At 60.7% G+C, this 18,675-nt stretch overlaps 8 protein-coding genes across 8 annotated transcripts; 4 read left to right on the top strand and 4 right to left on the bottom strand.

The window, feature by feature from the left end:
- Positions 1-1,483: 1,483 nt before the first annotated feature.
- Positions 1,484-2,619, bottom strand: SPRG_10307 (urate catabolism protein). The gene is made up of 3 exons (XM_012349367.1): positions 2,038-2,619; positions 1,733-1,974; positions 1,484-1,683 (listed from the first exon to the last, which is right to left on the bottom strand). Exons 1-3 carry the CDS (start codon positions 2,594-2,596, stop codon positions 1,537-1,539), a joined length of 948 nt encoding a protein of 315 aa, XP_012204757.1. The 5' UTR covers positions 2,597-2,619; the 3' UTR covers positions 1,484-1,536.
- Positions 2,620-3,945: 1,326 nt separating this feature from the next.
- On the top strand, positions 3,946-4,713 carry SPRG_10306 (hypothetical protein). The gene has a single exon (XM_012349366.1). The coding sequence runs from the start codon at positions 3,988-3,990 to the stop codon at positions 4,588-4,590; it is 603 nt and encodes a 200-aa protein (XP_012204756.1). The 5' UTR covers positions 3,946-3,987; the 3' UTR covers positions 4,591-4,713.
- On the bottom strand, positions 4,618-6,000 carry SPRG_10305 (hypothetical protein). The gene is made up of 8 exons (XM_012349365.1): positions 5,846-6,000; positions 5,719-5,799; positions 5,577-5,671; positions 5,323-5,529; positions 5,157-5,268; positions 5,005-5,103; positions 4,890-4,958; positions 4,618-4,821 (listed from the first exon to the last, which is right to left on the bottom strand). The coding sequence occupies exons 1-8, from the start codon at positions 5,969-5,971 to the stop codon at positions 4,717-4,719; spliced, it is 894 nt and encodes a 297-aa protein (XP_012204755.1). The 5' UTR covers positions 5,972-6,000; the 3' UTR covers positions 4,618-4,716.
- Positions 6,001-7,208: 1,208 nt separating this feature from the next.
- Positions 7,209-11,080, top strand: SPRG_10304 (hypothetical protein; the record flags this gene model as incomplete). Its single annotated transcript, XM_012349364.1, has 9 exons — positions 7,209-8,972; positions 9,014-9,177; positions 9,233-9,412; positions 9,457-9,495; positions 9,530-9,686; positions 9,751-10,073; positions 10,125-10,181; positions 10,242-10,410; positions 10,458-11,080. The coding sequence occupies exons 1-9, from the start codon at positions 7,283-7,285 to the stop codon at positions 11,078-11,080; spliced, it is 3,402 nt and encodes a 1,133-aa protein (XP_012204754.1). The 5' UTR covers positions 7,209-7,282.
- Positions 11,081-11,665: 585 nt separating this feature from the next.
- SPRG_10303 (hypothetical protein) lies at positions 11,666-13,593 on the bottom strand. Its single transcript, XM_012349363.1, has 2 exons — positions 13,038-13,593; positions 11,666-12,997 (listed from the first exon to the last, which is right to left on the bottom strand). The coding sequence occupies exons 1-2, from the start codon at positions 13,544-13,546 to the stop codon at positions 11,710-11,712; spliced, it is 1,797 nt and encodes a 598-aa protein (XP_012204753.1). The 5' UTR covers positions 13,547-13,593; the 3' UTR covers positions 11,666-11,709.
- Positions 13,594-13,890: 297 nt separating this feature from the next.
- On the top strand, positions 13,891-15,354 carry SPRG_10302 (hypothetical protein; the record flags this gene model as incomplete). The annotated part of the gene is made up of 4 exons (XM_012349362.1): positions 13,891-14,058; positions 14,102-14,347; positions 14,402-14,538; positions 14,580-15,354. Exons 1-4 carry the CDS (start codon positions 13,933-13,935, stop codon positions 15,352-15,354), a joined length of 1,284 nt encoding a protein of 427 aa, XP_012204752.1. The 5' UTR covers positions 13,891-13,932.
- A 38-nt stretch (positions 15,355-15,392) lies between these two features.
- On the top strand, positions 15,393-17,414 carry SPRG_10301 (hypothetical protein). The gene is made up of 3 exons (XM_012349361.1): positions 15,393-15,956; positions 16,001-16,642; positions 16,686-17,414. The coding sequence occupies exons 1-3, from the start codon at positions 15,455-15,457 to the stop codon at positions 17,300-17,302; spliced, it is 1,761 nt and encodes a 586-aa protein (XP_012204751.1). The 5' UTR covers positions 15,393-15,454; the 3' UTR covers positions 17,303-17,414.
- Positions 17,318-18,617, bottom strand: SPRG_10300 (hypothetical protein). The gene is made up of 5 exons (XM_012349360.1): positions 18,221-18,617; positions 17,977-18,169; positions 17,833-17,928; positions 17,620-17,787; positions 17,318-17,568 (listed from the first exon to the last, which is right to left on the bottom strand). Exons 1-5 carry the CDS (start codon positions 18,553-18,555, stop codon positions 17,341-17,343), a joined length of 1,020 nt encoding a protein of 339 aa, XP_012204750.1. The 5' UTR covers positions 18,556-18,617; the 3' UTR covers positions 17,318-17,340.
- Positions 18,618-18,675: the final 58 nt, after the last annotated feature.

Genomic DNA, 18,675 nt, shown 5'->3' with positions numbered 1-18,675 from the left:
GCACGCAAAATCGCCCTCCGTGGGTCATGGCTTGGCGCCAATGGTTCTTTTCTATATCCGCATGCACGTCTTCCATCAAGGTGCTGCGTGTTTCACTCGCCAAACGCGCACATTGACCCGACTGGCGCCATAACCGCGCTTTTGTTGCGTGTGTCTAGCCTCAACCGGAGGACAATCATTCCACCCCGAACCAGCGACGAACCTGCATGGACGTTGGTTTGGCTTGCTGTTGGAAGCAGGCAGTGGCTGGCTGCTGGCATGCGGTCTGTCGCAATGCGCAATGCAGCCGTCGTCGCTACCTGCACTGGCCGCCCGTGTAATGCGGTAGCTTGCGTCGTCTCATCGCTGGCGCCGTGTATTGCTGTCGCACCGCCTGTCGCTCGCATGTCATCGCACGGGCAGGAGCCATGGGCAGGAGCCTGGAGCATGTCATGGCAGATATTGTGTGGTACATGCCCATTCATATCCAGCGCGACTTCGCAAGCATCGCAGTGGCTACGACCACTGATAAGCAGCCTCGGTGGTCAGTGGAAGGAGACTGCAATTGGCTGCTCGGGAACCTATTCGACGTACGCGTGGGTCCTTCGGCCCTGGGCACATACGATCGAGTCGGCTTGTCACGTGTCCACTCTAGGATCGACGACAATGTCCTCGCACGTTTGCCAGCGCGCATAACCTGCAGCCAGCCAGACAAAGGCCCATCAGCCATGGCGCGACGTCGCCGCACAAGCCGATGCTTCGTGGCAGCCTCTTGTTCAGAGCACCGAGCAGGGCGAGTGTCACTAACACTTGGAATAGAGCCTCGATCCGAGCAGAATGGCTGCTGCACTCCAGATTCCAACGCGAGGTAAGTTTGCCATTGGTGACCTGCATTGCAGATGGACTCGTTTCTGTACAAAGTGGTCTGGGAGATTGTCATCCATTGGCGATTGCAGGTGCGCAGGTGGGAAGACGAGGGGGCAAAGCCTCCGCTGGGGCCGTCTAATACCTGCGCGTTGCTGCTGTGCGCACCGCGCAACGGTCTATGCTTCTATAGGCAGACCAATGCAGAGTGCGCCGTGGGGTACCGAGCTTTTTATTGATCGAGGTAGGTACTTGGGTAGTGCTGTAGCAAACCACCGCAAGCTCCAACCTGCATAGCTCCACGCGTCGGTATCGCTGTCAGTCCACTCATGGTGGAGATGGTGCATACGTCAAGGTTCACAGAGCTCCTGCCGAGCAAGTGCGGACAAGGCACGCCAAGAAGACCATGGTGCACACGCCACATCGATGCTCTCTATGCGTCGTATGTGCCGCCTTTCGCGTCATGCCCGCTTCTGGGAGCTGCAGTAGCCGCGCTAGTTACCGCGCGATGTCGACATCGACCGAGTCAAGTCTCCTGTTCGCCTCGCAGGGGCTGTCCTAGAGGGCGAGCGTGGGCTTGGTATCATTATCTGCAATCTTCGGCCGCCAGAATATGCTTGCTTCTGGACGAGGTCGGGGAGAAAGCGCAATAGCACCTCTCAAGACTTTGCATTCATCTTGCATGTTCATAGCTTAGAGCTTGGCACTGCGGGGCGGCGCGTGGTGGGCGTGCCAGTGCAGCGCAATGGCTTCGCGCGTGCAGACCCAAATCTCGCTCCGGAATTGCTCCATGTAGTCGAGGAAACGCAGCAGCCCGGCTGTGCGCGCCGGCAAGCCCACCTACACATACACCTTCTGACAACTGTAGAAACATGCAGCGTGCACGTACAATGCGGCAATGGAGACCGATGGACATCATTTTGGGGGCGCCACTTCGACCCTCGGCGAGGAGCGTATCGAATGCGTCCTTGAGTGCGACAAAGAACTGATCGCTGTTGGCGAATCCGCCCGGCGACACAAACTTCATGTCGTTGTTGTTGAGCGTGTAGGGTACAATCAGGTGCGGCCGCCCGTACGCGGTCGTCCAGTAAGGCAGGTCGTCGTTGTACGCGTCCGCATCGTACAAGAACCCTATGGCATACACATCAGCGCATCCTCCTCATGATGGCAGCAACAGATGGGCCATCCTCGTACCGCCCTCTTCGACGACCAAGCGGCGCGTGCGCACGTTCGGCTTGCCCTGGTAGATGCCCACGGGGCGCTTGCCCGTCATGCGCACGTGCGTCTCAACCGTCGTCGCAATGTGCTGGCGCTCTGTGGCCTCGTCGATGTTTTGGTAGTCAATCCAGCGGTGCCCATGCGACGCGATTTCCCACTGCGCGTCGACCATGGCGGCGACTGCCTCCGGGTGCTGCTCCAAGGCGCGGCCGACCGCAAAGACCGTGCAGGGAAGCTGGCGCGTCGTGAAGATGCGATGAAGGCGCCAAAAGCCAGCGCGACTGCCGTACTCGTAAAGCGACTCCATGTTCATATGGCGGGCGCCGACGTACGAGGCGGCGCCGACGATGTCAGAGAGGAGATGCTCGGAGCCTGCATCGCCTTCGAGTATGCAGTTCTCGCCGCCTTCCTCAAAGTTGATGACGAACTGGACTGCGAGCTTGGCGCCGCCAGGCCACTTGGGGTCGCAGCCCGCGCGTCCGTACCCGACGAGGTCCCGCGCCGGCCCCATACTGCTGCTGCTTGCCTTGGCCATGTTGGTTGAATCTTGGGCCCCAGATGGTCCACAAATAATATTTCTGATTATTTTAATACGGGCCCAATTCTCAGATGCGGGCTTCTTCAATGCTGTATCAGGTGTCTTTAATGAATCCATAGTGTCTTTTTCACAATTTGTCGTTCTTTTAATCCAATAACGGCATTAAAGACACCTGCCAGTTGTTTTCTATACTCAGACCTCTGAGTCTGGGCTGCGTTATCCGGACAAAACGACAACTTCAAGCGCACGTAATCGATGCCGGGGGTGATCTGTGCGCGCAACCGACGTGGCAGCGCGACGATCGCCCAACACATTGGCGCTCATTCGAGTCGCTCTGACAATCGTCGAAGCGAGATAATCGGAGGCCTACTAGTGCACGCGAGAGCCTGCTTATGCAGCGAGCCGCGCTGTCATCGGACATGGCGTGAATTCGTTCGATGATTCGAAGCCTCTCAGCCGCCAAAGTGTCGCCGCCGAGTACTGTGTACGGAGAGACTCGATGCTGCCATCATGGCAGAGTCGGGCAATAATTACACCGTCTTGCTAGTGCACTGGATCTGCAATCATCCATGTTGGTATGCAATCAACCGAACTGTCAGCGGCACCCGCTCCCTCGAAGGAATGCCATCATGGTTGCAGAGGATCTTGTTGCCAATTTTTTAAATCTTTTTCGCTGGATGGCGCATGGATGGTCGACAACCATGCGCAATAGTGCAGCGTCCAGCAAGATTGGTGGATTGCATGCACGCTTGCACCATGGTGAGGTGTAGCCGATACTATTACTGCGGTGCCGATAGCCATTCATCAAAGCGCTGGACCATGAGAAGCCGCCTCGGTTCTCGGCCGTTCACCGGATGATGCGATCGCCGCCAATCGCTCGGACGGGCTTGCGAGCCGCCACACCCATGTCTCCTCGGAGGCTCTGGCCAATCCCGGGACGCTGCTATATCCCACGCAAGGGTGGTATTCAGGGCACTTGGTTTTTGTATCGTTTCGTATGTGGAAAGCGTGAAAAATAGTATCCCACCGCGGTTTGGAACGCGTGACGTAATGGCAACTGCGTTCGCTTCGTATCCGGCTCCATCTGGTTGCCGCATTTTTAAAATAAAATTTCATCCGCATAACCCAGATCTTAGGTCATCATATTTTAATTTTTTCTTATGTGCCAACGGCTCGGTGACAAAAATAGAGGCGGAGACCGTTCTATACAAGTGTGGGAGCGCCCTCTTGGCAACATACGATTGGTAGAAAAGATTGAAATGGGTAGGTATTCCACCAATGAGAATTGTCAACGCAGTGCTAATTTCGGGTCGACGCGGTTGCGACGCTGGTCTGAATACATTTCTGCATTTTACAGCCCGCGCTCAAGCCGTCGATACACATAGACGATGATGATGCTCCGCGAGCTCTCGGAGACCAAGACCGCCCAGCGCGCCCTGGCCTACCTCCACACGAACGCCCATGTCATCCTCGGCTGCATTAGCCTCTCGGGCATCACGCTTTGCTGGCGCGCATGGAGCCTTGGAAGCTGTACCTCCTGGCATGCCTTGGCCTTGTCTTCCTACCCGTCTTCCTGCAGCAAGGCGCGATGGGCCTGCACCGAGTGCGCGCCCAGTCGACTGTCGCGTCCGAGGTGCTGCCTGCGCACCATGAACCTACGAAGACGAAGGAGGCGACGCCTCTCGCCAAGCAGCCCGAAGTTCATATGCCTGCCCGTCATTGTCGCGCCCCGCCTCCTCTCGCCGAGTGTGTCGCTCAAGGAAGAACCGATCCTGATGACGCTGCCGCCGCTGGTGTTGGACACGACGTTTTCACGAAAGGGCTTGCACATCATGTCCAAGGATGTGTTGCATGAACGCGAGCAGCTCTTCGCGCGCGCCATGACGTCGCTCCGCAGTCTCTCGCCCCGCAACAAGCCCGTCGTGCACCACGTGGACTTGATCAAGTACGCCGAGGAGATTGACGACCAGAACGACGATGCGTTCCTTTAAACCTTACCACGCAACTGCGACGAGGATGGCACGCGACGTACTAGTAGATTAGGTCGTGCCGTCGTCGACGCATTCTTATAAAAGCTGCTTGTAGTAATACCACGAAAGCGCTTCTTCTACCAACGTCTACTTGGTCAAATCCTCGAGGTGCGCGCGAAGCGACGCGGACGCGCTGGCATAGGCCGACTCGCCGTCTCCGTCGCCGAGGTTCATATCAGCTCCGTGGGTCATCTACACCGTGCCGAGCCCCATCAACCTCATCATCCCATGGGCACAGAAATCAAAGCATGCAAGTCTACCAAGAGGTCAACGAGCGGCAAGTGTTCGCACAGCACTGCGTAGTGCAGAGGCGTCATCCCGTCTTTGTCCTACCCAGAGGTAAGCGAAGACGTGGCGAGGCAGCTCGTGTCGCACCTGCGCGTTGACGTTGGCGCCCTGCGCGAGCAGCGATGCCGCCATCTCGGTCTGCGCGCGGTCCACGGCCCAATGCAACATCGTCCGGCCATCGTCGTCCTGTCGAGTGGATTCCTGCATGCGTACCCGTTGGTTGGTGCGACTATTCATACCTGCTCGTCGATCGCACGCTCGTTGGCGGCCAAGAACGCTTGCACCTCGTCGGCGTTGCCCGTGCTCGCGTAATGAAAAGCGTTCTCGACAACCTGCCATTCTTTGGTCGTCCTATGATGATGATGATGACGATGATGATCGTAACAGGAACGAGGATGGACGCACTTGTCGACGACGACTTGGCTGGCGGCGCCGCCCATGGAAAAGCCGCCGCTGCTACTGCTGCCGTCGTCGCTCTCGTCGTCGCTCGTACCGACGGCGTCGGCGATCGGGGCGCCGAACGAGTAGCCGTTGCAGCTCGACGAGACGACTTCAATGTAGCGCTTCTTGGCCTCGTTGCGGCTCATGCCGAGAAGCCCCATCCATGCGTCCCTTCATGGAGCATCGTTCATCCCGGATCTACGCATAAGAAGACGCACCATTTGGCTTTTGCCACAAAGTCGATCGCGGACGGCTTGGGAGCGCTGCAATCGCCCATACTTGCTTGCTTGAAGAACGCGTACAAGACGAGCTTCTACTCGACGAGGATCAGCGTCGGGATCGGCTTCAGAAGAGACCCACGTCTTCGTTGGAGAGCTTCTTGCTCGATGCTACGAAGGCGGCGGCGTGCTCAAAGTGCAGGTCCAAGTGCGTCATGGGGCCCTACGATCGAGGTGCTGAGGCCATGCCATGAGCGCGCGACGTCTACCGAGAGACCGGTATTCGACCCGCCGCGATGCTGCTTGCGCCCATGGCGCGTCGCAATGTAGTAGCCGGCCGCGGCCGCGGCGACCGTCGTCAAGCCCGCGAGCGCCCACGCAGCGTTGCCTTCCATCGGTGCCCGGAAAATGCAAGCGACGGCCAAGTCCCAAGACTGTCACCCAACGTCTATATGTACCGTACCGGGCACCGTCATCGTCCTGGATACCGGTACCAGCGATGCCAGCCGAAACGGATTGCCAGTGACGATGGTGGCCTTGAGAGATCTACGACGCAGCAAGGCTCGTGGTGCGACGCTGCGCTGGGCTGTGCTAGAGCAGCGGACAACAAAGTCAAAATGAGCCTCTTGGGGCTGGCTTGGCACGGAGCTCGATCGGTGCGATGCACATACTAGGCCGAGCTCGGTAGCAACCTGCTCTGCGGGCTCGAAGCGACGTGTCTGGCTCGGTTACAGACATTGCTGCGCCTCGAGAGAGAGGTGGACTGGCAAGTGGACTGGTCGCTGGTCACGTCGTCGTCGGAACGAACCCACAAAACCAAAACACATACACTACGTAGAGTCGTACAGTACAAGTAGATATGTACACTCGGTCGAGGCGTCCCACCTCGCGACGACATCCTTGTCAACACCATCCGCCGCCGGTCGACCTAGCAGGTCCTGCTAATAAGCGCGTTTGAGACTATCTTGATATTTAATGCGGCAATCGAGACACATTGGAGACATGCGCATGTATCCGGATACGAAAGGACTTGCATTTCGTAGGGCAAAGTGCAACTTCAGAGTGCAAGCAGGAGCCATGACGACGTCACCATCACCATCTTCCTCTGCTTCGTCTGCCACCAAGCAGCCGCCTCCTGGCGAGATGCGAGGCAGGACCTGTCCAGTCAATCTCAGCTCGACTTGTACTACATGTAGCGTGACTTGATGCTTGCGTCAGTACAGTGTAGCAAGCCCACCACTGACCCGTTTGCTTCGCTCGCGTGGCAGATCGCCGCCACCTTGGGCTTGTTCGCACCAGTTGCGAGAAGCTTTTGCTGGCGCCACCCAGATCGCTGGTCGCAACGGCATTGAAATTTTGTTGCGCCGACGCCGAGATTACCGCCAGGTCTGCTAATGCTACCGCCAGCGCGACTCATGCAGGCTGCGTCTGGGCCATGGCATCGTAACGCTGCTGCGTCCGCGGCGATCGATCCGCTTGCACGCACCCAAGTGCACTCGAGCTGATTGGGCCCAGAAGACACGGTGGGATAATTCGGGCAAGGAGCATACAAAAACCAAGCTATTTCGTTGGAGCAGCTGGTACACGGTACATACTGGCGAAGGGCCTTCTTCCACTTCGCCAGTGGTGGTTCGTGTGAGAAACGCATCGCACGCCACACGGCTCGCTCGCTTCGGACGACCACTTACGCACTACCCGCGAGTAGCATGGGGGATGGGCACGGCGATGACGACCTCGACCGCGAAGTGCACTTGACGCTCGCGACGCTGCAAGGCCAAGGACAGGGCACCGAAGAAGACAAGGCGATGACCGAGGCGCTGCTGGAAGGCGCGACCCGCGTCTCGATCGCGACGATCCTGCGTCGACGCGCGTCCATTGGTGATGCAGACGCGCTGGCCGCAACCCTTCCTCCTCCACGCAGCATGGCCGAGCCGGGCCTGTGCAAGCCACTCGACTTCTCCGATACGACGTCCGAGTACTCGGAGATCTCGTGGGCCACGGACGACAGCTTCGCCATGTCGTCGACGACCGACGACGTGAAGCAGTCGCCCAAAGCCGCCGAGCCGCCCAAGCGAACGACCAAGACCACGAGCCGCATCGGGACGGTCGCCCGCGGCGCGTCGTCGGCGATTCCCGTGCGCGACACGAACGCGTCGCGGTCGCGCGCTAGCACCACGACGGCGCGGGCGGCCGCGGCCTCGACCACAGCATCGACCAAGACGCGCGAGCAGCGCCAGTCGCTTCCTGTAGGCGCCACACGCGCGTCACTGCTGCGCGCGCCGACAGCCATCGCGGCCATCGCGCCACCTGCCGCCGCGACCCGCGCGACGCCGCCCTCGTCCTTGCCGGCTGCCGTTCCTCGTAGTGCCTCTGTCCGTGCTCGCACGATGACTAAAGCGTCTCCTAAAGGCTCGGGCGCCACGTCCTCGGCTGCCGCGGTCAAGCGCGGGTCCATCGCGGCGGCGGTCGACCTCGCCTTCTCGAAAGAGCCTGCGCCGGCCAAGACACCCAGTGCGCGCCAGCCGCGGCTGAGCCTTCCGTCGCGTCTCGTGCCACCGAGCGTCGTGCTCACGGAGCCGCCGCCGCCGCCGACCGTGTTGCCACCGCCGACGCCTGCGCCCTTGCCGTCGCCGCCCGTGCTCACGCGCGCCTTCTCGAGCTCGGGCAACGACTCGCTTGATGCGAACACGGTCCGGCACGCGTACAAGACGATCTTTACGACCGAGAAGGAGATCGAGGAGGCGCTCGCATCGGTCGTCCCGCGCTCGATGGACCTTAAAGTGCGCATCGAGTCCCAGGACAAGTACATTCGCCGCCTCAAATGCCGGCTCCGCGACCTGCACATGCAGAAAGAGGCGTTTGCGTCGACGTGCCAGACCATCGAGCGGGATTTGACCAACGTCCACGCCGAGGCCGCGCAGGCCTTTGCGGCGCTGCGGCAGGACGAGCCCAAAGCCGGCGAGCCGAGCGGCCCCGAAGCCTCCTCCTCCTCGACGCCCTCCGTGCTCGACCACGACGAGAACGACCCGGTCATCAAGACGCTCGACTCGTCGATGCAAGAGTTTGTACGCACGGCCATGGAGCGCAACACGCAAAACATCGTGGCCAAGTACCAAGCGCAGTGGCTCGAGAAAGAAAAGGCACACGAGCTCCACTTGGCGCAGCTCCGCGACCACTACACGGCGCAAGTCTCGAAAGTGACGCACGACGCGTGGGCGACGGTCGCGACGCAAGCGAGTCAGCGCAAGGCGCTGGAATCGGAGAAGACGCAGCTCGAGCTGCAATGGACGCAGCTCCAGATCGACCACACGGCCGTCAAGAAGGAGCTCTCGGACCTCCAGGAAAAGTGGCGCCTCCAGGACGAAGAGAACACGACGGCCAAGTCGTTTGGCAAAAGTCCACCGACATGATCAAGGAGAACCGGCGCCTCACCGAAGAGATCGTGCACGTCTCGTCGCAGCTCGCCAAGGCCAACGAGGTCGTCGCGTCCAAGGAGAAGGACACGGCGGGCCTCCACGAGGCGGTCTTGTCGCTCGAGGCCAAGCTCGCCGAGGTCGATGCCGAGCGCCATGCGTGGACCGACCAAGTCACGTCGCTCAAGGTACACGCTTCGATCCACGCGGCGACGTCCGACAAAATATATTTGCGTTGGGTAGGCGTCGCTGGCCGAGGAAAAGTCGCGCCGGGAGCATTTCCAGCTGGCCCAAGATCAGCTCGCGTCCGACAACACGGCCTTGTACGCGCAAATGGTGGCCGTGCAAACGGGCTGCGAAGCGCGGCTCCAAGAGATGAAGGCGGCTTACGAGAAGAAGATGCATTCGGTCGCCGACGAAGAGGTAACAAAAATTCATAGGAAATATGACACTAAAAGTGTCCCTAGATGCGCATGCTGCAGACCGAAAACCGTGTGCTCTCGCGGGTCTCGACCTCGGAAGCCATTTGCGCGGCGCGAGGCCCTCGCGTCGGCGACGCCGATGACGACCGTCGTCACACGGTCGGCGGTCGACGACTCGGAGTTCAAGAAGCTCACGGAAGACTTTTTCGAGGCGCGGACGCAGCTCGCGGCGCAGACATCGCTGGTCGTCGAGCTCGAGCGCCAAGTCCACGAAGGTACTCGTCGTTTGCAAGCTTGATACATTGATATGCACACGGGGATATATATATATATATGTAGGCAACATTTTGCGCCGTCAAATGCACAACACGATCCAAGAACTGCGGGGCAACGTCCGCGTGCACGTCCGCTTGCGTCCGTTCTTGCCGTCGGACGGCGACTATGAAAAGCTCAAGACGAGCTGGGTCGTCGACGAAGAGACGTCGGTTATTTCGTCGACGGCCAAGACGAGCATGCGCTTCTCGTTCGACAAGCTCTTTGGCCAAACGCATGGCCAGGACGACGTCTTTGGCGAAGTCTCGGACTTTATCCAGTCGGCCATTGACGGCTACCACGTGTGCATTTTTGCGTACGGCCAAACGGGCTCGGGCAAGACGTATACGGTAAATCCTCTTTTGTATCCTCCTCCTTCTTAAAGGCTTATGGTCGTGTAGATGCAAGGCGGCCGGCGCCCCGAGATGCGTGGCATCATCCCGCGCTCGATGAACCTCGTACATTTTTGCCTTGGTGAAACATTATGTACAAGAGGCTCATGTCGATATGCTCGGTAGATCATGGGCTGCTGCGCGACCTTGTTGGACCAAGGCTGGGAGTACACCCTCGAGGTGACGTACATGGAGATTTACAACGAGACGATCCGAGATCTTCTCGCCGAGTCGGTCCAAAAGTACACGATCCGCACGGACAAGAATGGCAAAATTACGTCGACGGTCTCCTTCGGTACCCAATTTCGCTCACAAACGGCCGCGGGCTCGACCAGATTGAAGACATCATGGAGCGTGCGGCGTGCAACCGGTCCGTGGAGAAGACCGACATGAACGCCGAGTCGTCGCGGTCGCACTCGATCTTTACGCTGCACTTGCGCGGCAGCAAGCGCGACGACGACGGCAGCGAAGTCGAGCTCCTCGGCAGCCTCAGTCTGGTGGACCTCGCGGGGAGCGAGCGGCTCTCGCGCTCGGGCGCGACCGGCGACCGGCTCAAGGAAGCCCAAGCGATCAACAAGAGTCTGAGCTCGCTCGCCGACGTCTTTAGTGCGATCGCCAAGAAGCAAAACCACATTCCGTACCGCAACAGCAAGCTCACGTATGTGCTGCAGCCTGCACTCTCGGGCGACGGCAAGACGCTCATGATGGTCAATCTGAGTCCGACGGACGCCAGCATTGACGAGTCGCTCTGCTCGCTCCGGTTCGCGACCCAAGTCAACCAGTGCGAGCTCGGTGCGGCCGGTCGCCAAGTGACCAAGCGCGAGGCTCGACCGGAAATGGACATTGGCAACCAAACGGGGCCGTCGACGCCACCGAAGGGCAAGGCCCCGCGGCTCTCGCTGCCGTCGTCGGCGTCCATCAAGGCGCTGCGCAAGCCGGCAGGCCGCGCGATTGACGCAAGCTGATCGAGACATGTCCCTAGCAGTATTTATGCGTATACCTCATTTTGTGCACAATATGACAGTTTGCTTCGAGTCTCTTTCTCACCTTGCGTTGTCGGCGACGCGCACACTGAGCGACGCTTGCCGACCGACCTATCTATCTACCTACAGCAGCCCACCATCGAGCAGACTACCTCATAGCTCACAATGCAGTACTTGCAGTCTACCTGTACACGCATAGACCGTTGGGCACGGCGCCTGGCAGCAACGCGCAGGTAGAAGACGCCCAAGCAGAAGCCTTGCTTCATTATACTATCTCGTATAGTATAATTTTATAGTATAATCACGAATTTCGCAAACTCTCTATTACGCAACATTTCATCTATCCGTTAGGAGGCCGTTGTCTATGCTATTCTATCGCATTGGGTTTGCGTAAAGTCAAAACCACGGCTTGACCTTGGCAAGACGATGCTCGCGACCATGCACTAGTAGTCACCGTGGTGACATTAGCGTTACAGAGAGGCGTGACTTGGACGGCAACGAGCACAGTGTTGGAGACGGCTACAGATCGCGAGCGATGCTGTTGATCTCTCAAGCGATCAAGCGACGCTGTAGTACAATATGAACCATGTAGTATTCAACCAGTGATACACTTAGACGCCGAGGATGGCCGGTGACGCGTGGGCGTCGTTCGCCTGGTTGTGTTCGACGACTTGGCGCTGCGTGTTGTGTGCTTTTAGCAACATCTGCCACAGCTGCGCCTCGAGGTCGCTCGAGTCTTCATTGCGCGCGTCGACGCGCACCTGCTTGGGGTCGAGCGACGCGAGCGTGAGCTCGGCAAGGTTTTGCATGATGCGTCGCTGGTTGGGCGGAATCGAGGTCCGCGGCGCAGGGTCAAAGACGCAGATGGCACCGATCACATCCCCATTGCCCGCGATGAGCGGTGCGCCGGCGTAGAAGCGCGCCCGCTGGGGCCCGGCCACGATCGGCAGCTTGGCCCACTCGATGGGCCCGCCTTCCGTCTTGGTGTCGAGCACGATGAGCGGGCTACCGATGCTCAGGACCGGGCTGCAAATGCCCATTTGACTCGGCACCGAGAGGAGCTTGCCCTTCATGTTGACCTTGAGGTAGTGCTGGAGCACGGCGCCGTGCCGCAGCGACAAGCCGGCAAACTTGCACTGGAGCGTCGTGCTCGCAAGGTCGCAGAGCGCCTGCAGCGTTGCCGTGCGATCCGGACGGCTGGACGGCAGCGTCTTGAGCCGGGTCGGCGTCGACAGGAACGTGATCGGACTCTGCGGTGGCGTCGGACTCGGCTGGGTTGTCGTCGTCGGACTGTGGAGGTGAATACCGTGCTTGCCAAAGTACCGGCGCTCGACGACGCCACTGCCGCCTTTCTTGGGTGTCTCTAGCTCCAGCACGAGCTGGGGCGGCGTCGTCTTGGCCCTCGGACGCGGCGCTGATAGTGCTGGCGGTGGCGCGGCGCACGGTGCACAGACGCGAATCGTCGTGAGCCCCGTCGACGGCAGCGCGAGGTCTTGAAACACAGAGCACTGCTTGCAGATGAGGTGGCCGCACGCACGGCAGTGGTGCTTGCGGCGCACGTGCGAGAAGAAGCGCGCGCAGATTTTGCACGTCGTCTCGGCGGCGTCCGGCACCCATGGCACGCGCGACGCCAACGCTGCGCCGAGCCGCGTCGCGTTCACTGCGTGCTGGAGACGCGGGAGCGCGGCGGCCAGCAAGAGCAGCAGCCGACGGTTCGCGGTCCGGCGCAACGTCGCCGGCGGCTGAAAGAGCCCCGCGGTAAAGACAACGCGCGTCTGGTCGGCGTGCGCGGTCGGGAAGAAGACGAACCCGCCGAGGGGTAGCACGATGCGCTCGAGCCGGTGCGTCTCCAGGAGCGACGGGCAGTGCTTGGTTTGAATCGACTCGAGAAGCTTGTACCTATAGGGCTCGTCGCGGATGTATCGATCACCACACGTACCCGAGGCAGTGCTCGGGGCCGAGGCCATGGCCTTCTCGCTGGTTGTCGAGCGGCGATGCCGACGACGCGCTGTGCTGCATGTACTCAACAAGGCACAGGTCCACATCCAGCAAAAGCGGGTTGCCGCACCGGAAGGCCAGCCACTGGACGCCCACCGACTCGGTCGCGTTGAGCTGGTTGTGGTACAGCACCGACGCGTCGGCAAACGTCTGCTGGTACATGGTCCGCAGCGTGTTGCGGTACGCGTGCATGACGGAGCTTTCCAGAAGCGCGAGGAGCGTCGCGACGGACGCGTGCACGACCGCCGAGCTGCGCACGAGGTGCTGCGACCCGTGGGTGGCTTCGGTCACGCTCACGCCGTACTTGGTCTTTGTCCACTCGTAGCTCGTCTCGTCCAACGCGAGCGCAATGAGCTCGGGCGCTTTCGACCGCGCATGTTCGTGGAGCTCGGCCTCTTCCTCGCGCGTCAAGTCGAAGCTCGACATGAAGCTACCGCGGGTCGCACTCATCCTCTCGTCGTCGTCCAAGGGCAAACCTTCTGTGGTTTCGCCGGTCGTTTCTCAATGTTGCATTTCGGATATCGATGACCCGACACGGATTGGCGGCTGGTGCTATTGCTCCTCGTCGGCGGCGGCTGCGCTGCGCTCCTCGTTGTGCAAGGCCCGGCGACCGATGGACGCAGCCCGCCGCCGTGCGTCCAAGCATCGCTGCGCGTCGCCCAAGCCGTGTCCCTCGACAGCTGCAGCTCGCACAACCCAATGTCTCGCACGCGCTCATAGCGTTCCTCGCGCAGTCCAACGTCAAGACGCGCGTCCGTCTCCGGCGTGTGGACGTGGCAGCGTCATCGCTCAGCGCAAAGGGCAAAGTGGTATTGGATTTCTGCTTTCACGTGCCCATGGGCGCCAACCGGTCGGCCCTTGCAACCGGCTTGGACGCGTCACTGGTCTGGACGGGCGTGCGCACGTCGCTGGGCACGCTCCATCGGCGCTTCCAGCTTCTCGACCAGGCGACGCCGTTCCAGGTACTACCATGTGGTTTTTACGCTGCGTCACTCGATCATGTAGCTACTGGCCGCACCGGTGTTGCGCGGTGAGGCCGAGCCCACGGGGCCGAGAAGTGCGGGGTACGTGCAATGGTACATTGTACTGCGCGGGTCGGCGCATGGCTTGTGGCATCGCATGGCCGTCGCACACGCCGTCGCGCAGCTGCTCAATGTCTCGACCACCACCGTCTTTGCCCCGACCGCGATGCAAGCGCCGTACGACGTCTACAACGGCGCTGCGACCATCGTGCCCATCGCGATCCACGGGGTAGGACAACTTTTGTCCTCATGATTAGCAACCAAGGTCTCACAATGATCGTAGGTGACGCCCAGTACCTTTGATAGCGTCGCGTCGGCGCTCGCACGCCCGCTGCAGACGCTGCTTACAGCTTCGACATGGCGTCTGTCGCTTGTGACGCAGACGCCCGACAGCAACGGCGACGGCGCCTTGCCGCAGAGGTGCCATGCCATGCACGACACAGCAGCTCATTGTTGGATAGCGCCGCGGCGTGGCCGGCGTATCCGCAGCTCAATCCAACGGCAGCGTACCCGCTTTTGAGCGCTTCCAGTCCGCCGCTCTCGGCCTACATCGTCGCCTACCGAATTGCAGACGCAATGACGCTCAGTTCGATCTCACCCGTCATCGATGGTCTTCTCAGCGAGCTCGAACCCAGTTTGAACGCTTCGTTTGCCGTCTTTGCGGACCTGACGCTCACGACGCTGCCGCAAGACGCTTCCGAGATGCTCTCGAGATCGCCCGGCAACTCCATCAACTTTGTCGTCGCTGGCGACGCCGCCTCAATTCTCTCCAATGCACAAGCGCTCCAAGCGACGCAGGACATCTCGCTCACGCCGCTGCCGACTCTGTCCAAGACCGAGTGGTACCCGTATCTGCAGCTCCAGTGTCCGTATACCCTGGCGCCGCTCGCCGCGACCATCCAGCGCATTGCGATCGCGGCCTTCTTCTCTCGCCCGCTCGACAGCGTCCGAGTTGTGGCCTCGTCGGCTGCGACGACGACGTTCGAGCTGGCACTGACGCACACGTTCCAGCTTCGGTACGTGATGAGCCAGCTCGAGGCGACAATGGCCTGGGCGACTGTGATGGCGCAGTACGGGGCGGAGCCTGCGTTCTGCTCGCTGGGCGCGCAGTCGCTGGCATACCTCGCATCGTACCCAGGCTCGACAGCACCCTGGAGTGCTGCATCGTCGGTACCGGCGACGTCGACGACGTGTGCGGCCACGCCAGCCACTGGTATTGCAGAGCGACGCTCCTGAAATGATCTTGACGGCATATGTAGCGTGTGATCAGTGCCAGCGCTACTACCGCGCTACGTGCTATACCCGTCCAGCGTGCTACCAAGCCAACGCCGCCTTGATGGCGCAGCTGCAAGCCCACATTGCAACCGGCGCGACGAACGCTTCATCGGTCTTCCAGCAGCAGCCATCCGATGTGGTCTTGGCCAAGTACTACTCGTGCCTCGCCGCGTTCGCGTGTCCATTGCACGGCGCGCAGCTTCGCGCCAGCAGCGACGAGACGCACAGTCTCTGGGTCGCCAACACGACGACAGAATTTTCGACGCTCTTGGCTTACTCGTTTGGGGTCTTCAACCTCTCGACGGCCGGGCTCTTGTCCGTGCCAGGTGCCCTCGCAACGGCGCTCGCAGCACACGCACCCAGCGTCTTTGTGGATGTGACGACGAGGGTGAACGACTTAGGTATGCACATCAACTTGACGTTTTCACCAATGATGCGTGGTCCGCTCCCGTTGCCGGTGGTCGTGTCGAGCTCGGCGCCGGCGACGATCGCAAGGACGTCGATGGCCACGCAGACGCTCGATCCGATTTCGCCCAGCGACAGCGAGGTCGTGCTCGAGACGCGTACAAGATCCCGATCTCTACTTCCTGGCTAACGACGCCCGTAGCGCTCTGTGCCGCCTGTGCCGCCAACTGTCTAAAGCGAGATGGCTGTGCCCCTCTGCTTGTGTGCAAGGAGACGGCGGTTCATCTGTCGGCCGCGCAGCTCTCGACGCGAGAACTGTTTGCCTCTATCGACGTCACCAACGCGCTCACGGCGTGTGTCGAGAATGCAACCGGCGCCGACACCCGTCTCTTCTTGGAAGCCATGCACTGCCGGCTCGCGCACGACTGCCCGATCGTGACGAGCTTGAGCGACATTGTGCGCGGTCGCATGCTTGCGCTCCGGAGCGTCGTCGGAGTCCAGTCTCTGGACATCGCGTCGGGGAGCACGCTTCATGTCGATGGACCGACGCCAGCCACGCTGACCATATCACCGACCAATGCCTCGGACGTCCTCTCGGCGTTCTTCGCACCGATCGCAGACATCACATTGTCGACTTTGAAGAGCAGCGCAACAACACTCTTTGTTGTGTTTGCCAACTATGCGACACGTCACCTGCCGTCGCTGTCTGTGACGGCATCGTCCGTGGTGCAGTGGCCGCGCCTGCTGGTCTATGTCGCACCGCTCGACAAGGCGCGGTTCGGGTTTCCATACCACGCGTTTGTTTCGCCCACCGTACCGACGACCGCCGCCGCAACACCCAACCGTGCGTCATCGTCGTCTGCTTTCATTGTGTTGACGGCATGTAGGCACGTGTGTCGCGTTGCAGCGCCCGGTCGGCGACTGCATCGGCAGCTGTCCGGAGCTCCTGCGCCAAGTGGCATCGGCGATCGCTTTGGCCACCGAGGCCATGACGTGGCAGCCTCCCGGATCCACCTTGTCACTTCCGTTCAATTGGCACGAGGCGTTTACGACGGCCGTGGCTGTCCATCCCCATGGCATGCGGGCGTACCTCGCGACAATGACGGCCCGTGACGTCGCCGGCTGTCCCGTGACGGCACGCTTGGACCTCGGGCTTCAAATGACGCTTGTCTCGTCACCGCTCGTGCTCTCGGTGACGATTCCGAGCCCAAATGACAACGTCTCGTTGTCTGTGGGCGGCATGGACGTCGGGACGATTTCGCCCGCGTCGGACGCGCCCGCACAGATACCACGCCTCCTCGCTGGCCTCGCCAAGGCGTCCGCCACCGTGCTCTCGTCGTCGCCCACTGCGCTCGTCTTGCAGCTCTCTCTCGACTCGTTTTACAGTCCATCGTTGGAGCTGCGGGCGTTCAGTGGCGCGGTCTTGGGCGTCGAGATCGTCGGTACACCCTCCCACGCGCTCGCGATCGCTGCGCTCGACCCGACCGCCTTTGTGCCACACTAACACGACAACCAAGCAGTTTGTACGAGCACGACGTGTCGTTAAAGCAACGCTGGCGCTGTTTTTGCTGCCTGATTTTGCTGCTGCTGCAGGAGCAGCCGCTCCTTTAGACTCGGGCCCGACCGACTGCTGAGTTTACCGCCCTTCTTCTGTCCCGGGTGCGGCCGTACAATGCTCGAGCTTCGTGCGACGGCCGTCGAGACCTTGAGCACATCGGCGCGTGTGATACCACTGAGCTGCGCGTCGACGGCGGCTTCAAATGCTGCATCCTACACACACTCGTCGCATGGGAGAACGAAGAAGAAGACGGAATGACGGACCCCAAACGTCTTGCGGAGGAGCATGAGGCAGCGCTTCGCCGCGGGCTTGCCGTGGACGTCGCGGCAGTTGAGAAAGTTCGCAAGTGGCGTGATCCACGCGTGCAGCTGCGCAGCTTCCCATGGCTGCGCAACGCTCTTGAGCAGGCACTGTTCCACGTACGTTCCGGCCTACAGACCGCAATGGCACGGTTGAACCGGTTGCGATCGGCCTACCTTGGTCACCAGCATCGCGTTCTTGTCGGTCGAGAACGGCAAGAGCTGCGCCAGCACGTCGAGCGGGTCGCAGCAGCGCACCGTGTGCTCCAGCGCCTACACGCGAATAGAGCGTTCGCAGCGAGCGCAACGAGACAGGCGCACCGTGGTCGCGACGCTTTGCATGAATTTCTTGTCCGTGACGGACCGGTAGAGCAGGGCCGGGATCACGACGGGCACGAGCGCCGACTGCGGCGTGCACTGGATGAGCTCGCCGAGGCAGAGGAGCGCGTTGCGCGCCAGCGTCGAGCGCAAGTCGAGTGCGCTGGGCACGACGAGGTCCTTGGTGGCATCGATGCTAATATCGCGTGGTGAGCATTCCTCTCGTGCAGAATCGGCGTCGTCGTACATGTGTGCGTCGTCGCTTTGGATGAACGCAGGGTCGTACTTGATGGTTTGCCGCAGCGTCTCGACGGCCGCGTACTTGTCCTGCCACGACGCCGACATGAGGCTCGGGCTCCACGTAAAGTTGGTTGACGGTGCTGGCAGCTCGTCGGCGCCGAGCACGACAAAGTCGACGAGGTCGTCTTCGTTCTCGGGCGCGCCCGAGTCCTTCTCGACGGGCGACGGCGGCGACGTCTCGTCTTCTTCATCGTACGTAGTCGGGTCGGGCATGGCGGTCATGAGGCGAGGCTTCGTGGCGCGGCTGACGTCGGACTCTTCTCCTGTGCTCCTTCGTTTCATATAAGAAGCGTCGCCGACACGCTGCTTGGTTGATGGCTCCACTCCCGTCTTCTTTTACGTTGGCTCAAATCCGCCTACAAATCCCAAGTCTACCGCCACGAAATTTATTGTATTGCTCGC

The sequence above is a fragment of the Saprolegnia parasitica genome (genome assembly GCF_000151545.1).
Source record: "Saprolegnia parasitica CBS 223.65 unplaced genomic scaffold supercont2.53, whole genome shotgun sequence".
Lineage (NCBI taxonomy): Eukaryota > Oomycota > Saprolegniomycetes > Saprolegniales > Saprolegniaceae > Saprolegnia > Saprolegnia parasitica.
This window is presented reverse-complemented; position numbering and strand designations above follow the sequence as displayed.

What these genes read in the sequence shown, in the direction of transcription:
- SPRG_10307 (XM_012349367.1), bottom strand. Translation starts at nt 2,596, where the DNA reads ATGGCCAAGGCAAGCAGCAGCAGTATGGGGCCGGCGCGGGACCTCGTC. An exon ending in CTTGGTCGTCGAAGAGGGCG is followed by an intron (nt 1,975 to 2,037) that starts GTACGAGGATGG and finishes TGTATGCCATAG; the next exon opens with GGTTCTTGTACGATGCGGAC. An exon ending in TCGGTCTCCATTGCCGCATT is followed by an intron (nt 1,684 to 1,732) that starts GTACGTGCACGC and finishes GTGTATGTGTAG; the next exon opens with GTGGGCTTGCCGGCGCGCAC.
- SPRG_10306 (XM_012349366.1), top strand. Translation starts at nt 3,988, where the DNA reads ATGATGATGCTCCGCGAGCTCTCGGAGACCAAGACCGCCCAGCGCGCC.
- SPRG_10305 (XM_012349365.1), bottom strand. Translation starts at nt 5,971, where the DNA reads ATGGAAGGCAACGCTGCGTGGGCGCTCGCGGGCTTGACGACGGTCGCC. An exon ending in GGTCGAATACCGGTCTCTCG is followed by an intron (nt 5,800 to 5,845) that starts GTAGACGTCGCG and finishes CCTCGATCGTAG; the next exon opens with GGCCCCATGACGCACTTGGA. An exon ending in GCGCCAACGTCAACGCGCAG is followed by an intron (nt 4,959 to 5,004) that starts GTGCGACACGAG and finishes ACCTCTGGGTAG; the next exon opens with GACAAAGACGGGATGACGCC.
- SPRG_10303 (XM_012349363.1), bottom strand. Translation starts at nt 13,546, where the DNA reads ATGAGTGCGACCCGCGGTAGCTTCATGTCGAGCTTCGACTTGACGCGC. An exon ending in GGCCCCGAGCACTGCCTCGG is followed by an intron (nt 12,998 to 13,037) that starts GTACGTGTGGTG and finishes CGAGCCCTATAG; the next exon opens with GTACAAGCTTCTCGAGTCGA.
- SPRG_10301 (XM_012349361.1), top strand. Translation starts at nt 15,455, where the DNA reads ATGGCGCAGCTGCAAGCCCACATTGCAACCGGCGCGACGAACGCTTCA. An exon ending in CGAGGTCGTGCTCGAGACGC is followed by an intron (nt 15,957 to 16,000) that starts GTACAAGATCCC and finishes CGACGCCCGTAG; the next exon opens with CGCTCTGTGCCGCCTGTGCC. An exon ending in CGCCGCCGCAACACCCAACC is followed by an intron (nt 16,643 to 16,685) that starts GTGCGTCATCGT and finishes GACGGCATGTAG; the next exon opens with GCACGTGTGTCGCGTTGCAG.
- SPRG_10300 (XM_012349360.1), bottom strand. Translation starts at nt 18,555, where the DNA reads ATGAAACGAAGGAGCACAGGAGAAGAGTCCGACGTCAGCCGCGCCACG. An exon ending in CAAAGCGACGACGCACACAT is followed by an intron (nt 18,170 to 18,220) that starts GTACGACGACGC and finishes ACGCGATATTAG; the next exon opens with CATCGATGCCACCAAGGACC. An exon ending in TGCAAAGCGTCGCGACCACG is followed by an intron (nt 17,929 to 17,976) that starts GTGCGCCTGTCT and finishes ATTCGCGTGTAG; the next exon opens with GCGCTGGAGCACACGGTGCG.